General features: G+C 36.4%; 1 protein-coding gene across 16 annotated transcripts in view; it reads left to right on the forward strand.

Annotated features, from left to right (window-relative positions):
- The window catches only part of LOC126272953 (uncharacterized), a 960,200-nt gene that overhangs the window by 858,400 nt on the left and 89,378 nt on the right, over positions 1–12,422 (forward strand). For all 16 annotated transcript variants that reach the window (XM_049976256.1, XM_049976259.1, XM_049976258.1 and 13 more), the window contains 3 exons: positions 2,958–3,061; positions 10,881–10,985; positions 11,920–12,037. In XM_049976256.1, the coding sequence (XP_049832213.1) occupies positions 2,958–3,061; positions 10,881–10,985; positions 11,920–12,037 (327 nt within the window). The remainder of the gene's footprint in view (positions 1–2,957; positions 3,062–10,880; positions 10,986–11,919; positions 12,038–12,422) is intronic.

A 12,422-nucleotide genomic window follows, 5' to 3' on the forward strand; every position in this document is an offset into this window, starting at 1 on the left:
TCATCTCCACTACCCCAAATAAGCACCATCAGTTACGTATGGTGGCAACCTTCAGTGAGAACCAGGTCTTCTGACATTTTGGAGAGATACAACAGTGTTACTCTTGTTGTCACAATTTGGAGGGCTATCATGGCACAATGGTATGTCGTGGACAACGTATGTCCTCATTTATTACCTCCTTATTGGCGGCATTGTGGTGCCATTTTGCAACACAACAATATTTGTTCACACATGGCATATCTCTATGAAATGTCTTCACGATCTTGAGGTACTCTCATTGCCAGCACAGCCCCAGATCTGCTCCTGAGAGACCGTGTGTGGGACCAGGTCAGACATCAACTCTGCTCCAATGCCAGTAGCCTGAATGCAAGGACCAGTTACAACAGTTGTGGGCTATTTTGCCTCAGGGGAGGATACAACAGCTGTACGACTCTCTTCCAAACCAAATCAGTGCATACATCCAGGCTAGAGATGGTGCAACATCACACTAATAAGTGGGGTTATACTGCCAAATTCTTTGTAAATTTGATCCTCCTTCCCTTATGAGTGCTTCACTTTTCTTATCAGGCATTGTGGACTGATTCATTGGATCTGACTTTGAGTTTCTGCTTTCCATTTTGTCTGCTCTCACTCCTTCTCCCTCAGATCTCCTGCCCTCTGTACCTTCAGCTGATTCTTGTCGACTTCACAAGTGAGTTTGGCTGTTAATGACTACAACTCATTCTTTCATCAAGCAAATTATATCTGCTAAAATGAATTGATGATGGGGATAAAATCAGTAAAATAAAATGGAATGAAATGATACCAGTGAGAAAAGTTGAAGCTGGAGTATAGTGAGTATGTAGTAATAACCAAAAAATTTGTGACAGCCAGGACTTGAGCCTGGATCTCGTGCTACTTGTGAGCAGTTGCCTTAAGCATTAGGCTCTTCGACCATGCCTCCAGACATGACTCAAGTTTCTTTGTCATTGATGTTTCTACCTAAAATTTCAAAATTCTAACTGGCTTTCTGTGATAGCAAATCATGTCATTGTGCCCTCATGTACTTCAGTCCTATCAACCATTTGTTTTAGTGACTCTGAATTATTTCATAGACACTGGTGGGCCAAATCTTTATAACCACCTACTTAGTAGTATAGTGGGATGCATTCTTGGTAGGTTTCTGTATGTATCTGTCACCAAATATTTATGCGCAGGTCATGCCATTCCTGTAAATCATTGATCGGTGGTGTGTGGGTATGGAGCTTGAAACAGCACTCCTGTTGTATTCCGTCACATGAGGTCAGGGGAATTTGGTGGCCAAGACATCAATGTGAGTTCTCTCTTACAATCCTCAAATCACTGCAGCATGATTCAGATCTTGTGGTATGGACTGTTATCCAGATGTAAGAGCAATCTCCATGGGGAAAAACATCAAGCATGAAGGGATGCAGGCAATTCACAGTAACGTTCACAGAGTCCTTAGCAATCATGGTGCCTTTGATTACTACCACTGGTCCCATAGAAGTTATGTCAGTGTTCCCCACTGCATAATATTGCCCCCACTGACCTAGGTCTGTGGCATTGTGCATGTTTCAAGTAGCCATTTGCCTGGATGAAGGTGTGTCATTATGAACTTGGTGTAACAAGAAACATGATTCATCTGACTAGGCTACATCTTTGTATTGATCCACAGTCCAATCTCACTGACACCATAATCACTGCAATCATAATTGACAGTGTCATTGGGTCAGTAGCGGAACATGTATAGATTGCCTGCTATGGAGTCTCATATTCAACAATATACACAGAACAGTGTGGTCCAAAGCACTTGTGTCTGCACATGCATAGTATTTTGTATTAAGATCTGCCACAAATTGCCACCGATCCTGCTTGATGGAATAGGCAAGCTTCCAACCTCCATGCTCTGTGATGAGGTGCAGACATCTTGTTACCTTCTCATGGATTAAATGTTGTTTAATCTCTTTCCACAGATGCTCATGATAGTAGCACGCTAACAACTGAACAGCATTCCTGAGATGCTATTGTCCAGGTGCTGGGCCATAACAATGTGCCTGTTGTCTAGGTTGTCTCTTTCAGTGACTTCCCCATTTGCAGCATGTATTATTTTATATTATTCCCCACTTGTCTAGATCTGCTTATATGGTTTCCTTAACATGTTACATATCTACAACACCACCAGGTGACATTCAGTCACACAGTGGACAGTGGTCATCCTTTATGGCAGAGTAAGCTACAGTCCTCCACCAATGCAATTCCCCTAGTGGTGCCATTCCCACATACCCCACGGGGGAACCTTTGGTAATAACATTCAGAAATCATACGTGGAGCTGTCAGAGACATTGAAAGTTTGAGTAAGGCCTGGAGGCATTCTCAGAAAGCGTAATGGTTAAAGCAACGGCTCACAAAAAGCAAGAAATCAAAGTAATGTTTTGGCATTAAGTTTCAGTTATCATAATGTATTCCTCATTCATTCGTATTTCATCATTTTTATTGCTAGTATATTCTTCTTTAGTATCTGTATAGGATTTATTACAAGATTATTCTGTTTACTGTAAAGCAAGTTACACATAAAAAGATGAAAACTGTGTCATAGTTATTAATATGAATGATAACCGTAACTTACTGACCTTTTGTATGCTTCATTCAGATATCTTTGATATGGTTGTGAAGCACACATTAGATACTGAGTTTGTGTATGATGGTCATAAGATAATAAGAGTGTCTGTAAAAGATTTAAAGGTTCGGATCTATCAGATTACTTAGGTCTGTATAAAATGGTTTTTGCAGTGTCAAATTAATGGCTGGTTCTCACATAAAGGTATCAGGTAAAAGTTGGTGTGTGAGTACGTATTCATCACTATAAGCATTTACAAACTTGGGAAAAACTGCTGTTTTGAGACTTTATATGTATTTTGGATAAAATGAAATTTAAGAAAATATTGGTTTGTGTTCAGATAAGCCTTTACCAGAGGAAGACTCACCAACAGCTGCTCATGCTGCTCTAAAGAAGTTAATTCATAAAATAATAGGAGAAGCAATGACTCTTCCACCAATGCAGGTAAGATTAACTGATCAGTATTAAATAATGTTTGAGAAAATCATTTATCAAATAAGTCAGAAAGTTATATAGATCACATTTAAATGTATAATATAGTATGAGTATGGCTGATAAGTATTTTGTATTACTGAATGAGAATTCATTTATAGCCATTTTAGCTGCAGACAGAAGAAAGCAAATGGGCTATTATTGCATAAGAAAATCAATCACTAATGATAGGTTATAGTTATTATTTGCTTGCAGGGATAGATGATAGCTATTTTATTCTAGTATTGTATTCTCTGTCATACGCTGGTTTCTACAGATGTGTGTGAGAATTGCATTTGTTGTACCTGTATGTAACTCAACATTTCCAGTATATGGTGAGTAGCAGTCCATTCTATTCATAATATTGTCATTAAAAACTATTTTGTATTTATTTATCCTTGAAACTGAGCATTTGGGTTATTGTTTGAATGTCACTAATAATAAAGGACAGTTGCCAGTGGCGTGTACTGGATTTTTCATTAAGATAATCTGTTACAAAAGAAAAAAAAGTAATGCCTTCCTTTTAGGGAATTTGTTGATCACTAAGTCATGGAACTCAGATTCACCCACCGAGCAAGGTGGTGCAGTGATTAGCACACTGGACTCCCGTTCGGGAAGATTACAGTTCAATCCCACATCCGTCCATCCTGATTTAGGTTTTCCATGATTTTCCTAGATCACTTCAGGCAGATGCTGGAATGGTTCCTTTGAAATAGCACAGCTGAGTTCCTTCCCCATCTTTCCGTTATCCCAGCTTGTGCTCTGTCTCTAATGACCTCATTGTCGACTGGACGTTAAACACTAATCTCCTCCTCCTCCTCCTCAGATTCACTCCTCAACTGCCACAAGCGACCTTTTTCAGTGGATAATAGGGTGAAGTTTGTAAATCTTCTTGAATTTGCAAACTATATACATAATTTTTTATCCTTTCCAGGGCTATAAAGCTTCTGTCAGCTGAGGCACTAGATGCAAGAACAGTCAAAAAAGTTCAGAGATTTACAGTTTTATGGTATTCTGTATGGAGTCTATTTGACTTAATAGACCTGAACAAATTTACAACACATTTATACCACATTTCTCCTGAAATACATTTAACCACTAGCTGTGATCTTAAAGTAAAAATAAAAAATTATCTGTAGTGGTATTTTAGTTGTTTAGTAATTTCAGGAACATAGTATTTATATTTATTAATATTATATACATTTAAAAGTTCAGAAAATACCATAGTCTATGTTACAGACTCTTATCTTGTAACTGTCCATAATTTCACACTAGACTTTTCTTAAGTTTCTTTCTAAGCTGACTGCATTTTACCTAGGATGTTAAGTTAACGGCTCATCTATATGTTGCCTATGAATGACTCTTTTTCCCAAATTCTTTCAAATCTGTGACCTATGGTTTTCAGCATTTCTCATAATTCATAATTTTTTTCACATAATATTCACTGCCATAATCTCTGGCTTGCAGTAAGTTGGATAATGTGTCAGGGAAAATATACACAAAAGTATGTAGAAAGAAATTGAAACTGACATCTTGCATAGTGATTTCAAATCAATGAACTGTTCCTTTGTCTCACTTCTCATCTGAATCTGTTATCTTCTTCAAAAGTGAAATCAGTTCATGGAATGAGATGCAGAGCTCCACTTTTGGCACTCATTTCTGTACTTCTTCATTTAGAGTGCTGGTTCTTTTGGATAAGGTGGAGAAGCAAATGCTAAGACCATTCAAACAGAGGAAAACAGTATTCATTCTTTGACCTTTGACACAGCTTACAATAGCATTAAATTCAGTCAATGAGTGAAGCAGTGAACAAACATTGCACTTGGAAATGTGTTCTTCAGTGTAGGCTACAACCCATTCAAATGACTAGCTGTAACTGCACCACCAGTGCCTGATGTTCATGAATTTTAAAAATATTTCATGGAGTCCACCATCAGCTATGACACAGCAAAATACTGACACCTGCAATAAATTATTCACATTAGTTACTTTGTCCAGAATAACAGAGACAAAATTTGATTCTCTTAGTTCCTTTCTTATTTTATTCATGAGTATGTGTGAAACATGAACATTTAAGTGATTCTGTATTGGATTTGACATTCCTTTAAACATGGAAGGATGTTTTAAATGATGTTTCAGCTTTTCATCATATTTACTGTGGAGATGTAAGAGTTCATTGTCTTTACCTTTATTCAGGGACCCATGTGATCCATCATTTTCTCCGAGAACCATCTCTTTCACTGATGAGAAAAAAGCTTTATCAGCTAAACATTTCATTATTGTCTGTGGACGTTAGACATGACACAGTAACCAACACTATTCCAAATAGGTTTATAATTTATAAACAACAGACATGGCCTTAGTGTATCAGGGTATCATCACAACTATTCATTATTGTTGTCAAGTTATGTATTGTGCAATATTGCAGTGCCTGTGTTGTTCACAATCACAAATACAATGCAAAGTTCCATTGGGCATGCACATATGTCTGAAAGAACAGGCATTGTGCCAACTACAGCCATAATGAAATGTATTTGCACTTGCAAATATAGGCAATCATCAGCTGTACAAATGAAAACTGTGCTGGACCAGTATAAGTACAGTTTGCTGACACATGGTTGATGACATACAGAGGTTTGTGTCTGGCTGTGAGTCACACTCGGATAGCCTAATGGTAAGGCATCATTCATGATAGGTGGGAAATCTGGGTTTGTGCCCTGGTCTGGTACAGATTTTCATTGTCATCATTCCATTACACAGCTGATGATGCCCATATTCGCAACTGCAAATACATTTCGTATAGTTATGTACTGTAGCACTATGCAAGATTTCATCTTAGTTGTTAAAAATTATTCAGGTGTATGTCTACCTTCTTGTATTATGTTTCTCTTTTCTTGGAAATTTCTGGCGGCAAAACCATGCAGGAGAAACCCCCCACCTCCCCCCGGTCTGCACATTCACACTTACATTGCCCTGCTTTGGTTTCCATGTTTTCTCCACTCTGCTCTGTGACATGCAACGAGCATGGTTGCTTACCTTCCCACCAACTGCAGTATACCTGTGTGATGCTTAGTGGAAATGCTAGTCATTTACCTTAATCCTGAGCAAATTTTCCATAGCGTAAAAAAAGAAAATCCAACCTTTAGTTATTTTATCCTCACAGCAAGGCCCACAGCTACACCACTGTGGAGTCAACCTGGCAGCAGTAGCTTTAAAATGCTTTTTGAGTAACAACCTCACCATAATAACAGCCTTTATAAAGGTACGGTTCTGCCCAAAAGTGGAGAAGTACCATTCTAATCCTGACCTGGCTTTGGCCTTGTACTGGGCACCAGAATGACTGGATGAATGGAAGTATAACAAATAATACTGTCTCATAGACAACACATTTTCAGATGTAGGACATACAGAAGTAGAAATAATAAATGCTGGCTTAGGGTTATCTGACAATGCTTTAGTCTTCAAAATTCCTTCAATACCATTGAAAGAAAGAAAAGTGCAGTTGATGCATACATGAAATTTTCTACAAAAACTGTGTAAACATTGTAAACATCCCAAATAATTACTCCTGGGTGAAAATGCTGTCCCTGACAAATACCAAGGATGTATATAATTCATTTTCTTCCATATTTGTAGAATATTTTGATATCTGCTTTCCAAAGATGTCAAAAACTTAAATGCACACATAGCAAGTCTACTCGCTATGATGCATGGTGACAGACAGCCAAGTTGCTGGACAACAGCTGGCATGAAAAATTATTGTAGAACTGTAAAAACATTAATTCTGTAAATTAAAATATCCACTAATTTACAGTTTATTTAATATGTTAATAATTACAAGATAGTACATTAAATAGCAACTGCCAGGGCAAAATTTCTGAGAAATGACAGGTCTGATAGCAAATGTAAAGCTATGTGGAGATGTGAGAAACAGGGTAGCATTCTCAAAAGCACAGAAAACGTTAATATTAAAAAAGAAGAGTTGTCAAATTATATAAGCAATTATTTCTCATTTGCCAAAACTTCATTATATTCAGAATTCATAAATTTAAAAAAATCTGAATGTTCAAAAGCTGCTTGTGCCACATGGGGCAATCCAACAAACTAACATGAAATGTTAAAACTGATAAAAAAACTTGAAATTTAACCAGCAGGAGTAGATGAGTTGCTGATGCCTGACATACTTGACATAATCTAGACTGTTCCACAGATTGCAAGGGACTGGGCATACATTGCAACTTCAATGCTGAAGTGTTACCTGAAAGGCTGAAAATCCTGAAAGTGAAATCATTATTTAAAAGCAGTGAGAAGGATGTGGTAAAAAACTGTTGGCCAATATCACTCTGTCCAGCACTCACCAAAATTATAAAGATTGTTGAAGCACTAACTCAACAAATGTCTAAATTACCATTATTTACTGAAAAAAACAGTATGGCTCTCAGGTGGGTAAAACTACAGAAACAGCAGTAATGCACTTAACTAAACAAGTAATCAGAAATTTAGAAAAAAAACAATAGGAGTTAATTTAGATCTCTCCAAATCTTTTGACACTGTCAGTTACTGCTTCCTTTTAGAAAAAACTGGATGCATTTGATATTCAAGGGACAGGCAAAAAGCAGTTTGGATTAAAACTACAAAGCTAGATACAGATAGTAGGACTGAATAAGCTTGTTATGATCACAAAATCAGTTTAGTATTAGATGCAAAAAAAGTGGAAATAGAAGTATCACAAAGGAGAGTTCTAGGTCCCGTATTGTTTCATATCAATTAAATGACACACATTTCAGACAGTGCAGCTAACATCATGCTATACACAGATGATACTAGTGTGATAATAAAACAATAAAAATAATCAGTTTTTGAAAACATAATGTAATTGCGTAGATAAAAAATCTACTCGCTAAGCGGTGGCACCAGAAAACATGTACAAAGGTTAAGCAAAAATGAAAGCTTTCAGAGTCAGTAACTCCTTCTTCTGGCAGAAAGAAGGAAAAACAGCAGTCTTTCCTTCTAATCCCATCTGCTAAGTCACCCCTTACCCATACGCTCCCCATTTCCTAAAACTCACCAGTCCAGCCGTTTACACCTCTCCCGTCCCCTTCAGCCTTCCTATCAGGAGGAGGAGCCACTGGCTCCAAAACCTTGTACTTTACTTACCCTTTGTATACATTTTCTTCTGCTACCACTTGGCAAGTAGATTTTTTATCAGTGCTGTAACATTATAGGGTGACAATAAGTATGTCAAAGCAGTTGCTGCAAACAACTACCGGTAAAGTCCTTAAGTATGTCCACTCTAAGTTCAGTGCAAACAGGATGACATTAAATGTAAATATAACAGTCTACATACAATAGGGGAAAATAATCTGGTGTTGGATGACAAAGACATACACATGGAGTAGCATCTACAAAATTGCTGGGAATTCATGTTGATGAAAACTCAAATTTTAGTGACCATGTAATAAAGTTTGCATGGAAACTCAATTCAGCTGTTTTATTGTAGAATTATCACAAACATTTTTACACCTGAAGGTGCCAGGATGGCATACTTTGGTTATTTTCAGTCTCTTGCAACATACTGAATAATATTTTATGGTTCCACCATTTGCCACTTGACAAAAAATTTTCATTACAGAAGAAGACTATCCAAATAGTAACACACAAACCTCCATATATAGAAAGCTTGAAACACTAACAATACATTCACTATGATGATGATGATGATGAGTCCCATACTCCGTTTACCGAGCGTAGGGGAGCATGGTGCCTTTGTAGTTACAATACTGGAAACAGCATGGCACTCCATACATAGCAAACAAAAACAACAGTCATGCAAAGCTATTTACGCCATATCGGCATTAAACTTTACAATAGACTGCCAGTCTGCATCAGAAGGTTAGAAGATGAGTGGCAGAATTTAAAAAATATATACTCAAGCAATATTTTTACTCAGTAAATGACTGTGTTGGCCAATAACAACATTTTTCTAGGAATGTGCATATTAAGAATAAACCAAAAATACTGTTTTTTGCCCTTTAGGATTTTAATTACTTACCTAATACGCAGCTGTTGTTAGACATAAAGGCTTTAGTCAATCATTATTGTGTATAAAGGGATTTGCTGGTTATTGATAACAAAAGTGCATTTACATCTATATGACTAATCTGCAGTTCACACTGAAGTACGTGGCAGAGGCTTCGTTGAACCATCCCTTGACTGGTTCTCTATCATTACTCTTGAACATCACGTGTGAAAAACAAACATTTAAATCTTTTGATGTTTGTTCTGATACCTCTTATTTTACTACGAAGATCATTTCTTCTTATGTAGGTAGGTGTCAGTAAAATAATTTCACATTCAGAGAAGGAAGTTGATGATTAAAATTTTGCAAAAAGATATTTCTGTAACAAAAAAAGTTTTTCTTTTGTGGTTGCTAATCCAGCTTCCTATCTGTGTCATTCTGTCTCCTATTTTGTGATAATACAAAATGAGCCCTTCTTCAAACTTGTTTGATGGCTTCCATCAATCCTATCTGGCAAGGATCCTGTACTGTGCACCAATATTCCAGAAGAGGATGGACAAGCATAGTGTAGGTAGTCTCTTTAGTACATTTGTTGCATCTTCCATCTATTCTACCAATAAAATAGTCTTTGATTCACCTTCCCCAAAACATTTTCTGTGTGATCATTCCAATTACACCATTTATCTATCAAGCCTGTGTCCAGTGACGAAGGATAGAGGAAGGGAATGAAAAATTTATTTATTTTGCATGAGGGAGGTTCCAGTATGTGTCTCAAAGGAAATTTCAATTGAGAAAATTAATAAATATGATAACACAAGTGCATACTCTTAGGGTGTAAAATGTTTAGTACTGCAACTAATCACATACCAGAGTGAGCAGGGTGACATTACCTTAGTTTGCAGAACGTCTCTGCGGTAGCCTTACTTCCAGGAATACTGATCCCACAATGTATTCAGGAGAACTTAAGTGAAGTTCAGAAGGCAGGAGATGGAGTATTGGTGGAAGTGGGATTGCAAGGACAGGTTGTGAGTCGTGCTTGGATAGCTCAGTTGGTACAGCATTTGCTGCAACAGGTGAGGTCCAAGGTTTGAGTCTGTCTGGCACACAGTTTTAATCTGCCAGGAAGTTTCAGGAGAAGGGCAGATTGGGGAAGTTGTGTCTATTGGCAGTTCTGAAATTGCTCCTTCTGAAGGAAAATAGCTTCTTTCAAGGAATGTAATTTGGCTATGGACCCAAGCATGAAAAAGATTATGCAGTGAAAATGGAAGATCTGAAAAGTACACTTTAAGTATCATTACATTAGTGCTTTTGTATAATTTTTAATGTCCACCTGACCGGCGTCTACGTTAGTTATTGTTTCCTTAATTTCATCACTTAACTTTTATTCCCACTGTATATCTTAACTTAGTTGTTTGTATAGCCATTAATTTTCAAATGGAGTGACTTGAACACGTTTAGAAAATTGTCTACTACTGCTCGAAAGTGGTGTTTCTCCATTCTGAGTTTAATTTCATTGCAGTTGGAAGTTATTCAATGTGACCATGTGCATTTTATTATAAATTATAATAAACAAAAATACTTTAACAATTTATGAACTGTATGGTTTATTATGTAATTAGCCAGGGCAGAGGCATTTTTTGTGCAGGCTCATAGTTGTATGAAATAAAAGGAACTGCAGAACAAACATGGATATTTAAATTTAATATTACATTTTAGATGTGTGTTACAAACATAATTGTCAATAAAATTTAATAGATACTCAAAATTTTGTAGCAGGTGGATGTCAGAAAAGCAGCTATGCCAGAGAATTATTCAACTGAAGATGAAATGGCCTTAAAAACCTATGAAGATATATTAGCAACAGCAATTTTAAACAAGGTGGGTCATTAGAAAAATTTCCTCATATTTACTTTAGTGGAGAAGTTGTTTGTTAAGCTTTACACTGTAATTTCTTAAACCTGAGAGAGAATTTGCAGCTTGTACATGACAAATAAGCCATGAGTAGTGTTTTTTGAGAAAGGAGTTGCTTATTTTATACCCTTTTTTAATCAATATTTAAGTCTTCATTCCAAATCCTAATTTTAAAGTAACAAAAAAAAATGCTTAAAGTGTCATATGTTTTTACTGTATCAAGGATAAGCTTAACTCATCAGCTTTCTGAAGAAGACACAGTGTTTCTTGCTGATAAGATATTAATATTTCTTCTTCACCTACTGGAGTAGGCTTCCTTTAAGTTGCTTCGAAAATTACATTTCTTCCTTAGTTCATGTCCAAGACTTGTTTCCATATGTTAGAATAGGGGTAGCCATTAGCTTTAAAATTTTTTTCGTTAGTTTTTTTTTTTTTTTTTTTAAATTTTAGCCTTGTATCTTTCTTTGTATTGTCACCCATTGTCCTGTGTACAGTGGAAGAAAAAAATGAAGTAGGAATTGTATATATCCCTGGCATCGCTATAACGCATGAACCACTTTAACTGATACACTAATTAGTAATGCATAATTTGGTTTCTCTTTTCATTCTGAATGTATAAGAAGGAGATAAGTGAATATAACTAACAATAAGATGTCCATTATGTATACTTTCTAGAAAAATTATTTATATTTCCAGAGCAGTGTATTTAGTCCATGTGAAGACTTTGAAATATTGTACAACTTGTATGGCTTTGTGCTACACTCAGGCTTAATTCAATACTGGCTGACAGCTTCAGGAACAGGAAGCCAGCATAGTGCAAGCTTGCTCAGCTGTTCACACCAGCAGTCACAGAGACTCTCATGATAGACTGTCATAAGTAAGATCAGTTTTCATGTTGTAGGTTATTGAAAAATACCAGGCTCACAGGTTTCATAACGGTTCAGCCATAGATGGCAACAGCAACATCCTCAGTTCCAGCTACTCCACAGTTTCCATGGAGCAACAAACGAAATACATAAGTAAGTTATGTGGTAACATTTAAGAGCTGTCAAATGATAAGAATATATGTATTTTTTTCCCAAAAGATCCTTAGTGAGGAGATCGTACATGATGTAGAACATGTCTTAAAAATAAGAGTACACAGTATTTACAAAATCTATTTACAAACCTGACTTGTTAAAAAGTGTAAAGTCTAATTTCTCAAGCAAAAACTTTCTTCAGAAAGTTTAATTATTTTCTAAATTAAGATAATCTGAAAATCTGTGTTCTTAATTTTAAAAGCTTGGTTTTGTGAGGAATAATTGTGGGTGAACCAGAACTCCACCAACAAACTTTCAGAGGTTGATCAGGGATATGTTCTGAGAATTTTTGTATAAGGGACCCATGGTCTCTGGCAAATCATTA

The sequence above is a fragment of the Schistocerca gregaria genome, chromosome 5, assembly GCF_023897955.1.
Source record: "Schistocerca gregaria isolate iqSchGreg1 chromosome 5, iqSchGreg1.2, whole genome shotgun sequence".
Lineage (NCBI taxonomy): Eukaryota > Metazoa > Arthropoda > Insecta > Orthoptera > Acrididae > Schistocerca > Schistocerca gregaria.